Below are 19,580 nucleotides of genomic sequence, written 5' to 3'. Positions count from 1 at the left end.
ATAGTTTATCCTCTGGGTTCTAAATGATACAGGACCTGATTCTCATTTATACTGCCAGAGAGGTGTAAAGGGGCCTTAATGTAAATGAGAATCAGGTCCTGATGATCTCCCAAAAAAAGACTGTATTGGATTAACACATCAGGAATTTAGTATATTGACTTATTTTTAATTTTTGAATACTTATATATTGATTTTGTTTGGTAAACTTTGTTTTGAAACCAGCTTTTATTAATTTTAGATGTAAATGGAGACACTGCATTTTTGTTTTATTACAAACTTCTAATTTCAGATTTTATTTACAGTAGAATATGATTATTAGAAGTTTCATTTTTCATTATGTTACTCTGCTTATTTTTTAAACCTGATGTGAATTGAAATTCTTCAGCAGTTACAGTGAGTATACCTACATGGTTAAATATATAATGTTTCTAGGGCTTAGAAAAACAGCTGAAGTTGAACAGTAGCATCTTTAGTCGTCAATTGGCAGCTGAAAATAGAAAGACTGTAGCAGCTCGGACAATCACAAAGAACTTGCAAATGGAAATTAAGTCTCTTCAACAAAAAATTAAGGTACCCAAGGTTTAAAAGAGGTTTTATTCTTTTATAAAAGTGCCACATGTCTTACGTTATATATTCCTGTTACCTTCGTTATATTCTTAAATAAGATAACTAAGGAATATGTAATGCAAAATGTATACACTGCAAAAATATCAAAAAGTAAAATAAATGAAATTATCATTCCATCTATTTGTCAGAATCTGAAGTAGATCAATAATTAGTAGAATGCAATTAACAATATCGGCCTGTTACTATTTGATGAATCTGGATCAGCATGTTATGCTACAACTTGATCGGGGTCCCACAGGGGTTGGTCCTGGGTCTAGTCCTATTCAATATTTTCATTAATGACTTGGATAATGGAATGGAGAATATGCTTATAAAATTTACTGATGACACTGTGACGGGTTGCCCCTCTTAGGATGCCACCTGATGTACTGAGATACCACTGAGCCCACCTGTTCTGCCAGCCTGGGTACCCTTTTTATCTGTCTTGCTGAGCCAGGCTATTAAGCCTCCTCCAGCACACACACAGGCAGGGCCAGACCCAACTGCAGAACGACACAGACACTGAGATCAGCTCTGGGAAGACTCATCTTAAGGGACTTGCCCCAGCACTCAGGTGGCCACCTCTCTTGGAGTGCAGACCCAAAGGTATATTATGAAATCTGCCTCCTCCCTCAATGTGGAGGAAGGTATGCACAACCTCTTAACCCCCCCCCCCTTATGAATTGCACAAACAGGGTTATATTATAAACAAGAAATAAGTTTATTAACTACAAAAGGTGAATTTTAAGTGGTTAAAGAGATAGCAAACAGAACAAAAGAGATTATTAAGCAAACAAAACACATAAGCTAAGGTTGTTTCACTAAAGAAATTGGTTACAAATAGTAATTTCTCACCCTAAATATTGTTGCAGTCAGATTACAGAAAGTCTTGAAAGGCAGCTGCACTGGTCTCCAGCTTGAGACCTCAGGTATTATTACTCACAAGCTAGACCCCTTCCAGCTTGGGATCAACCCTTCTCCCCCCAGTTCAGTTCTTGGTTCCATGTGTTTTTCAGTGTCTTTTTGTGTGAGGAGGCAGAGGAGAACCATGATGATGTCACTCCCCTGCCTTATATAGCTCTTGTGTAAGGTGGGAACCCTTTGTCTTCCAGTGGAAAAACACTGGCATTCCAAAAGGGGAGATGGGGTATCCCGAACCAGGATACTCGGACCCATGTCTCTGCATGGCTGTGGCAGCCATTGATCGTAGGCTGTCTCGAACGTCCACAGGAAGACTAAGCTCTTTTACAGTCCATTGTCTTTGCTAATGAGTCATTAGCGCTGTCTGGCTTTCTCATTGTTGTAATTGAAGTGCTAGTTGGGGTGACACCCAAAGTAGCCCTTTGAAATACAGATACATAGTCAGATACAGAAATGATACAGGCATACAAATTGGATAATCACATTCAGTAAATCATAACCTTTCCAATGATACCTTACAAGACCCATCTTGCATAAAGTACATCTCAGTGATGTCATACCCATATCATAAGCATATTTCCATAAAGAATATGGTGTGTAATGTCACAGACACCAAGCTGGGAGGGGTTGCAAGCACTTTGGAGGACAAGATTAGAATTCAAAATGATCTTGACAAATTGGAGAATTGGTCTGAATTCAGCAAAATGAAATTCAATAAAAACAAATGCAAAGAACTTCACTTAGGAAAGAAAAATCAAATGCACAACTACAAAATGGGGAGTAACTAGTTAGGTAGTTGTACTGCAGAAAAGGATCTGGATGTCATAGTGGATCACAAACTGAATATGAGCCAACAATGTGATGCAGTTATGAAAAAGTCTAATATCATTCTGGGTTGTATTAAAGGGAGTGTTGTATATAAGACATGGGAAATAATTGTCCTGCTCTACTTGGTACTGGTGAAGCCTCAGCTGAAGTACTGTATCCAGTTTGGGGTGCCACACTTTAAGAAAGATGTGGACAAACTGGAGAGAGTCTAGAGGAGAGTAACAAAAATGATAAAAGTTTTAAAAAGCCTGGCCTGTTAACAGGAGCGGCGCCAGGGTTTTTGGTGCCCTAGGCAGGGGTCCTTCCGTGCTCCCGGTCATCGTCGTCAATTCTGCGGCGGGGGGGTCCTTCCGCGCTCCCGGTCTTCAGGGCACTTCGGCGGCGGGTCTCAGAGCGAGTGAAGGACCTGCCGCAGAATTGCCACCGAAGACCCGGAGCCGAATTGCCGCCCCCCCCCCCCCACCAAATCCTGGCGCCCTAGGCGACCGCCTAGGTCGCCTAAATGGAAGCGCCGGCCCTGCCTGTGAAGAAAGGTTTAAAAAACTGGGTATGTTTAGTCCTGAGAAAATAAGATTGAGGGGGCTCCTTATAATAGCCTTCAAATATGTTAAGGGCTGTTATAACGAGGACTGTGAGCAATTGTTCTCCATGTCCACTGAATATAGGACAGGAAGTAATTGGCTTAATATGTACTGAGCGAGATTAAGATAGATATTAGGAAAACCTTTCTAACTATAAGGATAGTTAAGTTCTGGAATAGGCTTCCAAGGAAGGTTGTGGAATCCCCGTCACTGGAGGTTTTTAAGAACAGGTTAGACCAGGGGTCGGCAACCTTCGGCATGTGGCCCATCAAGGTAATCCGCTGGTGGGCCGCGAGACATTTTGTTTACGTTGACCGTCAGCAGGCGTGGCCCCCCGTAGCTCCCACTGGCCGCAGTTTGCTGTTCCCAGCCAATGGGAGCTGAGGGAAGCAGCGGCCAGCACATCCCTGCGGCCAGCCGCTTCCCGCAGTGCCCATTGGCCGGGAACGGCAAACCACAGCCACTGGGAGCTGCAGGGGGCCGTGCCTGCAGATGGTCAATGTAAACAAAATGTTGCGTGGCCTGCCAGCGGATTACCTTGATGGACCGCGTGCCACAGGTTGCCGACAAACACCTGTCAGGGATGGTCTAAGTATACTTGGTCCTGCCTCAGTGTGAGGGGCTGAACTAGATAACCTCTCAAGGTCCCTTCCAGCCTTATATTTTTATGATTCTATGAGCTTTTTGTTAGATCCCTTTATAGGAATACTGCCAGATCAAAATTGGCCCAGAGTTTACAGTTTGTAAAATTAAGCTTTGACCAAAAGGCCAATAGAAATGTTTCCATGATTTGATTTAAATTCTTACTGAAACAGTTTTGGTTTTGACAAATTAAACATTCCCCTGCAGAGTTTGCAACCCAACATCATAGCATTGTGTCAGTACATGAAACCTGAAAGTGACACTGAATAGAAACAAAAATGAAAAACTCGTTAGTGTATCATGAGAATAATGCAAAGGGTAAACAAATCGCATAAATAGTGAAAAGTATAATTAAAATCCTTTCAGTTTTACTAAAGGTGTTATTTATAACATAGCTATGACATATGTTTATATTTAACTATGTGGTAACAGATTATCCACTCTTGTGGAAACCACACCCCTAGGAGGGCTCTAGTCTCTAAAATAACCGTTCTGGGATTCCTCCCCCCGCATCATTCAGTTAGAAGTGGAATAGGCTGTGCAGTCTGCTTCAGTGTTGGCATATCCCTGGGCAGAGATGCCGACTTTGGGATTTCCCGGGGGGTGCAGGACCCCTTCTCTGCCCCAGGCCCTGCCCCACTCCACCAAAGACCCTGACCCTGCCCTGCCTCTTCCCGCCCCCACCTCACCTCACCTCACCTCACCTCTTCCCATCCCCATTCTGCCCCCTCCCCCTGCCACTTTCTGCCCCCACTCCTCCCCCTCATCCACAGCACTTCCTGAATGATCGTGGCAGGCGGGAGGCGCTGGGAGGAAGGGGGAAGAGCTGATCAGCAGGGCCGCTGACGGCTGGGAGGTGCTGTGGGGGAGGGGGAGGAGCTGATCCGCAGGACTGCCGGTGGGTGCTGAGCACCCACTATTTTTTTCCAGTGGGTGCTCCAGGCCCAGAGAATCCATGGAGTCAGCGCCTTTGTCCCTGGGGACCTATGAGAGGCCAGGACCATCTGCACAGAAGCACCATGCATCCATACAGCTCTGCACCAACAGCCCTCCTCCTCTCTTGTTCTTTGGCAATGTGACTGCAACAAGGGACTCCCCCTAGCTGCAGCAGCCCCCAAGGAATCCTGGGGGAGGATTTAGCAGAACAGGAGTGGGATAAAATGTCTGTCCTATTCCCAGGTGAATCACAGGCCCACAGGGTACCCATGGACCCACAGAATTGATCACCCTCCTCACAGGTTGGTCCCCTCCATGTGCAGATCTGGGGAGGAGGGACAATTGCAGGACCATGAGCTTTAAACCTCACAGTGTCACTTTAATGAAAAGCTATTTTGAAATGCAGATTGTTTGCACTAAGTTTCTATTTCTATCGTAACACTTATCTGAAATATTTCCATTTAATTGTTAATCGAAGAAGGCCTCTAAAATTGTTGGTACTGTTTTCTGTGCCTCTATTTTTGATGCCCAATTTTCTGTATTTAAGTTTTTAGGTGAACAAAACTTGGCTCTTTAGCACAAACAGCAATTTGGGCATGCCAATCAACCTGATTTCTGTGCTGAAATACAGTAACTCCTCGCTTAATGTTGTAGTTATGTTCCTGAAAAATGCGATTTTAAGCGAAATGATGTTAAGCGAATCCAATTTTCCCATAAGAATTAATGTAAATGGGGGGGTTAGGTTCCAGGGAAATTTTTTTCACCAGACAAAAAACTATGTAATTAATATGTATATTATATACACACACACACAGTATAAGTTTTAAACAAACAATTTAATCCAATGATGATTGTGAAGCTTGGTTGAGGTGGTGAAGCCAGAGGGGGAAGAGGGTGGGCTATTTCCCAGGGAATGCCTTGCTGCTAAATGATGAACTAGCACTCGGCTGAGTCAGTGGCATAGGCAGGTGGAGGGAAGAGGGAAAAAAAAAGGCGCCACCCGCTGCGGCACTTTTACTGACGGGGCAGCGCTCTGGGTCTTCGGTGGCACCTCGGCGGCGGGACCGTCACTCGCTCCGCAAGTCTTCGGCGGCACTTCGGTGATGAAGCTTCAGTGCCGCCGAAGACACCCAGAGCGAGTGACGGTCCCGCCGTCGAAGACCCGGAGCGCTGCCCCGTCAGTAAAAGTGCCGCAGCGGGTGGCGCCTTTTTTTTCCCCCGCTCCCGGGTGAGTAAAATTAAAAAGGCGCCACTCGTGCTCGGTGGGGGAGCGGCCGCTGTCCGGCTCACACCCTAGCTATGCTACTGGGCTGAGCCCTCAAGGGTTAGCACATTGTTGTTAATGTAGCCTCACACTCTACAAGGCAGCACAAATAGAGGGAGGGGAGACAGCATGGCAGACAGAGACAGAGACACACACCCTGTGTGTGAGAGAGAGATGCGCATTGCCCCTTTAAGTACGCTGACACCACTCTAAGTACATTGCCTTTTTAAGTAGATCAGGAAGTTGAGACAGCAGCTGCGGCCCACAAGCTCCCTCCGTCCTGAGCCCTGTCGTGTCCCCACCCTGCTCTATATGGAGAAAGGGTAAGCGGGGGGCAGGAGCAGGGGGGAAGGGGGACACCCTGACATTAGCCCTCCCCTTCCCCCACTCCTCCTGCACAGCAAGCAGGAAGCTCCCGGGAGAAGCTCCAAGGCAGAGGGCAGGAGCAGCACATGGCAGTGGGGGGAGGGACAGCTGAACTGCCGGCAATTGATAGCCTGCTGGGCGGTTGCCGCACAGGGAACTTAGGGGAACGGGGAGCTGATGGGGGGCTGCCAGTCCACCCTGGTTCCAAGCCCCCACCAGCTACCTGCAACGGGCTGCTCTTCCTGCAAGCAGTGGACAAAGCAGGCGGCTGCCAAACGACGTTAGAAGGGAGCATTGCACAACTTTAAACGAGCATGTTCTCTAATAGATCAGCAAGGTAACAACGAAACAACGTTAACCGGGACGACTTTAAGTGAGCAGTTACTGTACTGTTTACTCTCATGTACTCTGTACAGCCAGTAACTTAGAGATTGAAAAGTTCACCTGTTTGTCAAACTGTCCAATGAGAATGGATGCAAAATAAGAATGAAGTCTTATATATTTAAGGAACGTTAAGATATGTTTCAATTTGAAAGATGTTTTTTTCAATCAGATAGCTGTCATTCTTCTCATCCTTCCTGCTCTACTGAATAATAGTTTATAAAATATGGACAAAGAAGGCATGTCATAAATAAAACAAACTGTGGAAACAAAATTTTTGCTCCATATTTCTGAACAGATTACTTGTAGACTGTGCAGTATAAGCCAATTTTAGCTTTAAATACAGAATACTTAATCTAAATAAGGACAGTGAAGAAGAAGAATGAAAGATAAACATTTATTAGAGAGGTCTCTGATATTATTGACATGAACTGTGACCGTATAGATCATTGTTGCAACCAGGGTCCTATGGTTGCACCAGGAATTGTACAGAGGAGGTCAAGTGGGGTGTCTATGGAAAGGTTGTAGTTTGCTGGTTATGATTATGCTGTCTGCATATGTATATCATTTTTGTATTTGAAGTTATGAATATTGGCTATGTACTTGTATCTCAATGTGTTTGATTCTAAGTAGCCTCAGTGAAGCATTTGGTCAGCTTCTTGAGAAAGGACTATTCTCAGTAAGTGCCCAATCAAGAAACACTTAACTGACAATGGACTTTGGGAGACACCAATCCACATCTGAGCTTTCCTGGGAACGTTCAAACTAACATGTAAACAATGGCATCGGCCTGCAAAAAGCTGAATCATTCATGGACATGTGACTTGCCCAGGTGGCTACAAACTCCATCTTGTTGCTGTGATTTTGCACAGAAGAACAAAGGGGTTTCCGCCCACAAGAGAGAGAATATAAAAGGCCCTGGAAGCCTCTCCATTTTGTCTTCAGCTGGCTCAAGAGATGGCCTCTCCACCCCCAAGAGATGCCCAAAAGAAACTGGAACAAAGGACAGTAACTATGGGGGTGAGAGTGATTGCTGGACTCAGACTAGAAAGGAGTCCAGTCTGTGAAAGAAGCTTATTGGAACATCTCTGGGGGTGAGAGTTCATCTGTAATCAGTTTCTTAATGTATTAGGCTTAGACTTGCATGTTTTGTTTTGCTTGGTAACTTACTTTGTTCTGTCTGTTATTACTTGGAACCACTTAAATCCTACTTTTTATACTTAAAAAAATCACTGTTTGCTGATTAATTAATCCAGAGTAAGTAATTAATACCTGGGGGAGCAAACAGCTGTACATATCTCTCTATCAGTGTTATAGAGGGCGGACAATTTATGAGTTTACTCTGTATAAGCTTTATACAGAGTAAAACGGATTCATTTGAGGTTTGGATCCCATTGGGAGCTGGGTGTCTGGGTGCTAGAGACAGGAGCACTTGCTAAGTCGTTTTCAGTTAAGTCTGCAGCTTTGGGGGCATGGGTCAGACCCTGGGTCTGTGTTGCAGCAGATTAGCATATCTGGCTCAACAAGACAGGGTTCCGGAGGCCCAAACTGGCAGAGAAAACGGGCTCAGAGGTAGTCTCAGCACATCAGGTGACAGTCCCAAGGGGGTCTCTGTGGCCCAACCCGTCACATCTCCATCTCTTGAATGTAATGTTATTAAAAATGGATATGAAAGAACGTAGGTGTGTGTTAAGGCTTAAAAGAGATTAGAATTCAAATTCTGAGTTAGATCACTGAAGAAAATGAGATTGCTAGTTCCCATTTATGAACATCACAGGCTCACTCCCATTGGCACAATTCACCATGGTTGACAGTTTCTGTCCAAGAAAGGCTTTGGACTGGAATGTGAGGATTTTCACATTTGAATTAGGATCAAAGTGTATTGGTACAGCAATGTGTTAAACCTTTTATAAGGTGTCTGCCTGCAGAGCGTTTGTCTCAGGCCAGAGCTACTTGTTCTCTATTTTCAGGAACATTATTACACTCATTAACATTTTTTTAAGATGAGGCACTGGAGTTGGTGAAAGGTAATCATGAAGTTTGATAGTGTGGATCTTTTTTTAGGAAAAGGAACGAGAAGTTGGTATAAAAAATATCTATGCAAATCGGATGCTTAAAAGTCTACAGGACAAAGCTGACCCAGTACCTCGCAAAAAAGGTACTGTATATCTGTAATATTTTTATTTGTATATATTTTAGTGTTGAACTTGCATTGCTTTATAATTGGGACATAATGGGATACATTTTCTAAAACAGCGACCTAAATTGCACCTGTAAATATGCAAAATGGGTTCTTGCGCATGCAGTTACCCATTTGGACACACAATTACTTTTCTTTGCTCATATGGCTGCAACTAAGTAGCCCATTTCTGAATATTTAACTCAGTTTATGTAAATGAACTTTGGGCCAATTTTTACCTTTAGTTAGTGACATTTACATAGACTGTACAGTATATGATACTGTGTCTGTTAATACTTACAACAGTTTTGGAAAATAAAGTGTAATAATGATGAGACGTAAGCAGTGTTTCTGCCTTAAGTACATAATCTCTGCATCAGTACATTATTAGCATTCAAACAGTATTTCATATTACTGCATCATAGATTTTGCGTAGTATGTTTGAACATAGCTGTGCCCTCTAACATCACTGTAGTTAAGGTTATGTCAGGGTTTTATTTGTAAAATCTGGTAAGTATTTAAATTTATAATTTGTCTGCAAAAATTATTCTGGCCTGAAATTTAGCATTTGATTAGTCTAGTAGCAAATTTGCCTTACCCATTTCTTAAAAATCAGATGGGCAGTTTTAAAATGATATAAACACTATTTCTGATGGCGTGTGTGTAACCAAGTATCAGAGGGGTAGCCGTGTTAGTCTGGATCTGTAAAAAGCAACAAAGAGTCCTGTGGCACCTTATAGACTATCAGACGTATTGGAGCATAAACTTTTGTGGGTGAATACCCACTTCGTCAGACGCATGTGTCTGACGAAGTGGGTATTCACCTACGAAAGCTTATGCTCCAATACGTCTGATAGTCTATAAGGTGCCACAGGACTTTTGTGTAACCAAGATAACTCAAAAACTAAGGTAAAATATCAGCATTTCTGATCCAATCTTTACAAGTTAGTGGTTTTAGAAAATCAGATCTCTGGGATTCAGATTGCCCCCTAAATCTAATTGGGTTTCTGCTGAGTCAGCCAATCTGAATCAGACAGAGCCAACAAGATCCTGAGAATTTTGGTGAGAAGTCCTCTCTGTGATGTCACAGGCCTTCGGTACCTTTGTTTCAGGTAGCTTTTTACAGCAATTGCACTTCAGCTGAAATTGTTTCTGTGAAGAAAAATTTCAGTTGGAAGCTTTTACTCTTATATTTGCTCCATAAGATGAGTAAAGGTTTGGACAAGGTTTGCAAGAGGTGTGTTGCAAATTTCTTCAGTAAATACTGCCAAATATCCTGCTAAGAGGACAGGAGTAAGATATTTCTAGGCTGCTGCATCCAATCAGGTCAGAGGCTTCCCTCTCCTCAGTTCTAATAAGGTAAAACTCTGTACCTCACGCTACACTTCATCCAGCTCAAGCCTCACTCATTTCTACTCTCAATTTATAGAGATGTTTCACATGGCTATGGAAGAAATCCATTACACGCTTATCTGCCTGTCACGATATCCGATCACTGAATTATATCTCTTGTCACCTCTCCCTCTGCCAGTCATCATGTGCAATAAACAAGGATGGTTATTGCAGTTTTGTTTGACACTTTCCACCCCGATCTAATTGTCATATCCAACAGTGTCTTTTGTATATATGTTAAATGTTCAATATCTTATGAATGCATACATGAGTTATTATGTGTTTATGTTGTTTGTCTGATAGCCCTTGTTATGTGATGCTTCCATTCCACGAGTTAGAATGTTTTTGGAGAACAGAAAGTACTGGATTTTTGCTGTTGTTTCTAAAATATAGCATAGGTGTTATAAGATAAGCATGATACTGTATGAACTCACTGCAAATATACAGATGTTGTTTTAATTTTTTTTCAATATTCATTTAATGAATAGTTTCCTGAATGATTCTATCATTTCCCCTAACTGACATTTCAAATAGGGAGGAACCCTTTTCTAGGAGGGCTGGTTTCCAGTCACAGAGAAGGAAACATTTCTTGGTGTTTACTTACAGTACCATGTAAATAATAATAATAATTAATAATAAAAACAGAGGACCCAAATAGAAACTGGATGAACAAATTTAAAATAAATTAAGGACATTCAAGTGGCAACTTCAAAGGCTATTTTCCTAGCCCTTAAGCCCTGGAGATTCTGTTATACATTAATCTCAAAGATGCATAACTTCCCATGGCCCTTTCCCAGCTGAAGCTTCTAAGGGTATGCCTACACTACAGTCAGCACAGTGCCGCTGTAGCACTGTAGAATAGGTGCTTCCTATATTGATGGAAGGGGTTTCTTGTCAATGTAGGTAATCCACCTCTCAGGCTTGTCTACATTTACCGGGGGATCGACGCGTGGCGATCGATGCATCAGTGGTCGATTTAGTGGGTCTAGTGAAGACCCGCTAAATCGACTGCAGATCACTCTCTTGTTGACTCCTGTACTCCATCGGATCGAGAAGAGTAAGGGGACCCATTGACATTGCGTAGTGTGGACCCCGCGGTAAGTAGATCTAAGCTATGTCGACTTGAGTTACGCTATTCACATAACTCAAATTGCGTGGTTTAGGTCGACTTTTCCCTGTAGTATAGACAAGGCTTTGGCAGTAGCCAGGTCGATGGAAGAATCCTTTAATCAACTTAGCTGTGTCTACACCAGGGGTTAGGTTGACCTAAATATGGGGTTCAGGGCATGAAATTCTTCATAGGCCTGATCATCGCAGCTAGGTTGACCTGGTTTTTATGTGTAGACCAGGCCTTAGACTTGCATTCTGAGGGTGGGAGATCCCAGACTAGGGCTTGCTTCTAAACAGTATTTACAAGAGTGATGGTCACAGTGACAGGTTGTCTGAGAGAAGAAGGGGGACTCTGTTTTTCTTTGGTTAGCTTCATAGATTCCAAGGCCAGAAAGGACTATTGTGATCTAGACTGACCTCCTGTATAACATAGGCCATAGAACTTCCCCAAGATAATTCCTAGAGCAAAGATTTTAGAAAAACATCCACTTTTTATTTAAAAATTGACAGTGATAGAGAATCCACCACAATCCTTGGTAAATTGTTCCAGTGATTAATTACTCTATTAAAAATGTATGCCTTATTTCCAGTCTGAATTTGTCTAGCTTCATTGGATTATGTTATACCTTTCTATGCTAGATTGAAGAACCCATTACTAAATATATATTCCTATAGGCTGTTATCAAGTCACCCCTTAACTTTCTCTTTGGCTATGTCTACACTACGGACCTTACAGCGGCACAGCTGAACTGCTGCAGCGGTGCCACTGTAAGATCTCCTCTGTAGCCACTCTGTGACGGTGGGAGAGTACTCTCCCGCCAGCATCATTAAACCACCCCCAATGAGCAGCAGTAGCTATCTCGGCAGGAGAGCATCTCGCGCTGACATAGCATTGTCCACACCATCACTTTTGTCAGTGAAACTTTTGTTTGTCAGAGGCTGTTTTTTCACATCCCCTGACCAACAAAAGTGCTAGTGTAGACAAAGCCTTTGTTAAGTTAAATAAATTGAGTACTTTGAGTCTCTCACTATAAGGCATGTTTTCTAATCCTTTAGCCGTATTAAAATGCATATTGGTTGCTTGCACCCAGTTTACCAAGTTTAGTTAGCATAAACAAAGTTTAAACAGACAATCAGAGAGATTGCAATAATTGAATTGTTAGAGATCCTCCTTCCTAGTTGTGTCAGTCAACAGATAAGAGTACACTAGAATCCACAGTATTTTCTTCATATGGATGTTCAGACAGTTACATGAGCTATATCCCTGTGGATAAAATTACTTCTGAAGAGCAATTTCCCCCCTTTGCAATAATACAAGATTCACCAAATGATACATATTTATCAACAATCTCCAGTAGATACCTCCACACACTGCTAAAGATGTGCTCCCCTCAGTTGCGAAGTACACATACTGATCACTGTGCTATACTACCCATATAATCCATATATTCATCATGGACAAAATATAAACATTCCCTGGAAATTGCATTTCATATAAGCTTGCAGGGGCTGTTGCTATCCTCCATGGCTATAGTTTTTGAAAGAAAAGAAAACAATTTTGTTTAAATGGAAAAAACAAATGAATGGATTTCTCAGCCCATTAGCCCTTGCACAAGAACCTGAGACACAGATATTAGTCTGGGTTAGGGGAAGGAATTTTTGTGCAGAAGCCCTTTGTTAAAATATTGGCAACATGTTGCTATCCCTAAATTGGAAAACTAAACTGGCACGTCTTTGATGAGGGGCGAGTACTTAAACTTCATTTGCTTGCAGCTATCATAAGGAAACTTTCGCTTCTGTGAATATTGCAGAGTTCTTAGAAATTGAGTGGCAATATGCAGATTTACTGTTGTCTTCTGTTTATTCCTTTCCTAACGTACTGCCTCTACTGAATGTCTGAATCCCAGTAAGAAAAGTGTTAGCTGGCAATTCATGTTGTGGGATTTAAAGACATGTCACTGCCTGACACTGGCCCTGTAAAAAGGAGCAGGGCTAGTGCACCTTTGCTTTAGCAGTACACTCCAATCTGGCCAAATAATTGGGCTTAAAAGCGGGTACCTGGGCCTTAGGGGAAGGGAGACCCAGTGAGTTAGGAGGGAAGAGCTGACAAAGCCAGGAGACTGTGCTTCCTTGGCGAAGGCTGAAGGCAGGAGAGCAGCAAGAGGGATTTGCTGGCTGGTGTCCCCAAGCCAGAGGGCCAGGGCTGAAAGCCAAAGAGCAGCTGAGGGAGTTGCCTGCTGGCTCTAAGCTGGAGAGCTGGAGCCAAGGGCCAGAGAGGGATGAATACAGGGAGCAGCAAGGACAGAGGTGAATTAAGATTTATTGGGGCCCTGGGCACAAAGAACATTTGGGCCCCCCAAGCCCTGGGAGCCCAGGGGTGCCAGAACAGGGCCACGCCCTCCCACTATTTAACATGTGCATAGTAGCCTTGGGCAGGCATGGAGTTGTGGTGGCATGGGTGTACTTTGGGGGGGGGGTGCCCTCCCCAACTGCAAGCCTCGGGCCAGAGGCAACAGGAAGAGCAGTGCCACATGTGGCTGCTGCCTCAGGCACAAAGCCCAGGCAGCAGTGCAGGGGCAGCCTCGCAATAGGAGGGACCCAGTGGTGAATGGGGGGCAGATTGGCAGCTGGAGCCAGGTGCAGGCACTGAGCAGGCCTGGATGGAGTGTGGTGGCCATTGAGGCCAGGCCAGTAGCAGTAGGAGCTGCACTAGAGGAGCCTTCCCTGCCCAGTTCCTTGCTGCCTGTGACCTTTCTGGGGCTCCTTGCCACCTCCCAACTGGGCCAGGGCCTCCTCTCCCTGCAGAGCACATCTGGGCCTGGGGGAGAAGGCAGGCGGCTGGACTGGAGTCCCCACCCATGAGTCCCACTGGCAGTGGTATGCCCTTGGGGGGCAGGGACATGAGCTAGGGGCTGTTCTCAGGCACCCTGGCCCCCATCCAGGGCAGGTGGAGAGTCTGGGGCTCCTCACAGCCGCTCAGGCTCCCTGAGCAGCTCTTACCATTGCCCGGCTCTGGCTTCTGTTCTGGCCGGGTATCAGGGCCATGGTGGGGGGTGGGGGAGGGAGAGGAGGAGCAGGAGGTGGGGCCACAGTTCCAGGGCTGGTGGCCCCCACACTTCTACCCAAGTTTTGGTGCTCCTGAAGGGACCCCTAAATTTGCCAGGGCCCCGGGACCCATTGGCCCATGAGTTAATCTACCACTGAGCAAGAAGCTTACTTGCTGACATCTCTGGGGCCAGACAACACAACCCAGAGGCACCATGAGAGAGTCTGGGGGAGTGAGGAATGCTCTCCTGGGAAAGGTGATCTCCTAGCAGAGAAACAGTGGGGGTTCATGCTGGGAAGAGCAGTGTTGCACTCCAATTGGCTGAGCTGGGGTTGCTGCTGTCCTTGCAGAGGGACAGAAGAAGAAGGCCAACAAGGAGCCTCGGTGTGGTGGAAGACACCAGATCAGGGGTCAGCAACCTATGGCACGCGTTCCGAACGAAGGCTGCACACAAGATGATTTTGAGTGGCACTCACACTGCCCGGGTCCTGGCCACCAGTCCCGGGGGCTCTGTTGCCATCCTGGGGTCCTGGCCGAAAGGTTACCGACCCCTGCATCAAAGTATGGTACGGATGGGCTCCCAGCAGATATGATGGGAGGAAGCTTGCTGAGAAAGCGGGATTTTTAAGAGCTATATCCACAGGATGTGGAAAATGGACTGTGTTTGGGACTCTTGTTGAGGACTAATTGAGCTATGTTTTGGTAATAAACCATGTGGATGGACTAGAGGATAAGCTTTCATGGAGTTACTGGGGACTCAGGGGACTGAGGCAGGTGTACTTGTCATACTGTGGGGGGAAATGGGTGCTCCAGGTAGGGCTGCCCTGTGACAAAACACATATCCCCATTTCCCACCCAGAGTTGGGTAACTTTTTTTTAGTTATGACGTGTTGGCTTCAAATTTTAGTTACACGGCAATAATAAAGTTTTACGTTAAGTCTTACTCTTCTTTTGTTGTTGCACTGTTGTTCTACAGTGTTACTATTATTTGAGTTCTTTTTCTGCTTGCATGAGATGAGGAAGCTCTCAGGTGGGGAGAAGTCTGTGATTATACATATGGGGGAAGAGTTCTGACAAAGGTCTGAGGGCTGGTACCTTTGCCAAATGGGATTGGTTCTGAGCCTACCAGTTAGAACTGATGATTTAGAACCCAGAACTGGAAATGCCACCAAGTAACTTGTCTTCTGTCCACATCCTGAGTTGGTTTTCCCATGATCAGTCCATCAGCCCTCACAAAGAGAGCGCCAATCACAACATGTCATTGGTGTTGTTCTAACCAGTCCTTCAGCCACCCGCGGGCCAGGCTGTCAGTGGCACTTGCCCATGATATGTTAAGAAAAAAGATATGCTCCCCCTCAAAATGGCCATTTTCTATTTTTTTCATTTGTGAAAAAAGACTAATTATATTTTTCTTCCCTCGTGGATCAAGAATGAAACATATGTGGGGTACCTCTTCCATGTCTTCTATTCCCCATTGTGACAAACTCTATGAAGAGCAGACAGTAGGCCTAGGATGAGGTCTCTGTATGTGCAAATGCATATATAGTGCAGCATTTTCGTCCTTAATCCCAGGAAACTAAGTAAATTGACAGTTTCTTCATTAGAACCTCCTCAACAGTTTTTTCACTTGTGAGAGAATAGATTGGGCCTCACAGGTGTTGCGTGTCTGAGTTAACGATTTGAGATTGTCAAAATAACAGGCTCAATTGAAATTATTTAATCTAAGATTATCAATCAGAGATTAGTAAAGCACTATACAGAATACAGAAATAAATAGATACATTACTACCCTTTGTTGTCAGACTAAGAGCTGGATATGTGTCTGTCCTGCATCTGGACGTGCAGTTTTCGTTCTCCCAACCTAAGTTTTCAGACAAAGGAAACCTAGTTCCAAGAATATTCTCCCAGAAACATATATTGTGATGTCATTTCTATAGAGTCTCAGTTTACCTGACTCATATGAGAATGCATGATTATTTACAGCTGAGAGGACTAACAATTCTTCAAGTTAATATCTCTCAGTGGGTCTTTCTTACCCCACAATCATTCTTCCATATTGATTTCCCCAAGAGAAAACATCTGACTGCTATAACAATAATCTCTTATTAGTTTTCCTAGTTTAAATATGCTTATGTCAGCATTATATATATATATATATATATATATATATATATATATATATATATATATATATATTAAGGAGATGGTTTTCCAAGAACATGAAGGTGCCCTAGAGTTATTAAATACAGCATAATGAATGAATTTCTGAATAGGATTACTTATTGGTCAAAACCAGTTTTCTAGGCCTTAGAATTCAGACATACTCTTTGCTGAAGATAAAGATCTAAAGAATAGTTAATATATATAAATGAATCAAATATACAGAAATAAAGAACTAAAGGTATTACTGTTTACTAACAGGTACTAACATAAGGCACATCTAAATCTCTAGCTCCCCCTAGTCCTGAATCTAAGAAATTCTCAAAGGACTTCTGCTGACAAGGCTTTTAAAACAACTCAGTAATACTCACCAAAGATTCAGAAAGAAAAGGAAGGTTCTCTATAGCAGTGGCTCTCAATTTTTCCAGACTACTGTACCCCTTTCAGTAGTCTGGTTTGTCTTGCATACCCCAAGTTTCACCTCACTTAACTACTTGCTTACAAAATCAGACATAAAAATACAAGTCTCATAGCACACTATTACTGAAAATTGCTTACTTCCTCATTTTTACCATATAATTATACAATAAATCAATTGGAATATAAATATTGTACTTACGTTTCAGTGTATAGTATATACAGCAGTATAAACAAGTCATTGTCTGTATGAAATTTTAGTTTGTACTGACTTCGCTAGTGCTTTTTATGTAGCCTGTTGTAAAACTAGGCGAATATCTAGATGAGTTGATGTACTCCTGGAAGATCTTTGTGTACCCTCAGGGGTATGTGTACCCTGGTTGAGAACCACTGATCTGTTGGACCAGTGCCACCGTAACTGTCCATCACACTGGTCCAAACTCCTTAAGAAATAATTTCCAAAATGCTAGCTATGAAGATCTTTCCTAGCTACCACCCAGCAACAGTTCAAGGAAGACAAAACAAAGCCAACACCAGGAAATCATGCTGCAGCATAGGCGCCAACTTTTCCCGGCGCCGGTGGGTTCTCGCGCTCCCCGTTCCGCCCCATTCCAACCCCTTCCCCAAAGTCCCCGCCCCAACTCCGCCCCCTCCCTGCCTCTATTGGACCCCTCCCCAAATCCCCACCCCTGCCCCGCCTCTTCCCCCAAGCATGCCGCGTTCCCCCTTCTCCCCCTCCCTCCCAGCACTTGCCACTGTGAAACTGCTGTTTCGTGGCACAAGCACTGGGAGCCAGGGGGAAAAAGCGGGCACGTGGCATGCTCAGGGGAAGAGGCGGAGGTGAGCTGGGGCAGAGGGGTGGGGCGGGGAGCTGCCGGTGCGTGCACAGCACCCACCAATTTTTCCCTGTAGTTGCTCCAGCCCCGGAGCACCCACGGAGTTGGCGCCTATGTGCTGCAGCAATGCTCTGGTTTCAAACCGAGTGTGCTAGATGTAGAAATACTCACGCTGCATCCTCCCATTACTGGTTTAACCAATTTATTTGCTACTCTAAGTTATTAACATCAGAAACGCTCTGACCAGGAAAAGGAAACGCTGACAACTTTGTGTTAAATAAATGAAGCCCTCATGATGACACCTTTTTTTTTTTTTTCTTTCTGCTGTTTTTGTACCCCTCACTTGGGGCTAGATTCTCAAAAGGTCTATGGGTGTTGCACCCTGTCGTCTAGTGAAATTCACAGCCCTTTTTAGGCATGGAGGGAGAGTTAGTTTTTAAAAAAAGAAATTCACAGAAGCCAGGATGCTGGGCAGGGAAGCCACTTTAAGCTAATCAGAAGGAGAGGAGTGGGGCTTAGGCCCCATCTCTTAAAGGAAGTTAGGTGCCTTCCTCCACTTTGGATTCACAGAGTTAGGCATCTAAGCCAGTTCAGTTTTTTCTCATGAAAAATCAGGAGGTAGCATGAGGCAGTTATAGGCAATAGCCCAGAGGCTAGGGTGTTCACCTAGGCTATAGAAGACCCAGGTTCCAGTCCCTCCTTTGCTGGACTTGAACTCAGGTCTCCCATATAAGTGCCCTAACCACTGGGCTCTTTCAGTCTCTCCTGTTGAAGCTGTTCCCACTTTGAATAATAATTAAGTATTCATTGAGCCAAAGAGAGAGTATGAGAATGACCCTATAGCCCATTGATTAGGGTACCCACCTACAAGATGGGGCTTCAAGTCCCTGCTTTAAATCAGGAAGAGTGGGGACTTGAGCCTTGGTCTCCCACATTGCATGTGAGTGCACTAACCACTGGGCTATTGGTTATAAGAGGGGAAATGGACACCACAACCCTTGTCTTTTGTGGAAGTTAGGCATGCTCTGAGCATGCCTACCTGTCAGGTGAGAGGCCATGGAAAACCTAGTTTGTGAAACTTGGCAGGTCTTAGACATGAGCTAGGGCAACATCAGGACTAAAGTGGCATTGTGTATGCGTGCTCACAGAAGCTTAGGTCCCTATGGGACTCCTCTGGTGGAAACTTAGGCACTTATGGAGGTTAGCCAGCAGCTGAATAGTGTTTTGGGGAATGCCAGTGGTGCCTGTTTATCTGTGCAGATTTTGATAGATGCTATTACAGACCTCTTCTGCCTTATGTTTCTTTATAAAATTGCATTATGGGAATAAAGAAATACATACCTGGTGCTAGAGATGTTTAAAATAATAGATTTCCATACCAATATTGGTTTTATAGGTATTACCTGTTTCCAAATATTGTACTGTTTCAGAAACTCGTGTGCTTCCCGTTAATACTTGCTCTTCTTTCTACAGGTGTTAGTTTAAGCAAATCAGTACAAGTAAATAAGCAGAATTTTAAATCAGCACAGGTTTCACATCATCAAAATCAAGGAACAGTCAAGAGTGCAGCTGTATGCCTAGAGGTATGAAACATTTGGATCCCATTTAACCTCAACGTTTCTAATGTGTTTGCTCCTATATTATACTTTATTCCATAATTTTCAAGAACTTTTTTTCTGAATATCCTTAATTTCAGTGTGTTCTGAAGATATATTGCATGCACCATTTTTTTTTCAATATAGTGGTATTATTTTAAACATTTAAGGATACTTTTGTTAGGACAAAAGTTACTATATGAAATAAATGTATGATAATCTAAATAGAGAAGAAAATACCAAAAATAACAGGAGTACTTGTGGCACCTTAGAGACTAACAAATTTAGAAGATGATGTCTGTCTGTATCTGTACGAGTTT

The 19,580-nt window shown here is 43.8% G+C and overlaps 1 protein-coding gene across 1 annotated transcript in view; it reads left to right on the top strand.

Moving 5' to 3' along the window:
* Positions 1-19,580, top strand: part of LCA5L (lebercilin LCA5 like) — a 28,267-nt gene that overhangs the window by 5,842 nt on the left and 2,845 nt on the right. The window contains exons 2-4 of the mRNA XM_065422283.1: positions 433-570; positions 8,590-8,674; positions 19,139-19,248. Coding sequence (XP_065278355.1) covers positions 433-570; positions 8,590-8,674; positions 19,139-19,248 — 333 coding nt within the window. The remainder of the gene's footprint in view (positions 1-432; positions 571-8,589; positions 8,675-19,138; positions 19,249-19,580) is intronic.

The sequence above is a fragment of the Emys orbicularis genome, chromosome 1 (genome assembly GCF_028017835.1).
Source record: "Emys orbicularis isolate rEmyOrb1 chromosome 1, rEmyOrb1.hap1, whole genome shotgun sequence".
Taxonomy (NCBI): domain Eukaryota; kingdom Metazoa; phylum Chordata; order Testudines; family Emydidae; genus Emys; species Emys orbicularis.
The sequence above is the reverse complement of the archived record's forward strand: the minus strand, read 5'-3'. Positions and strand labels throughout refer to the sequence as shown.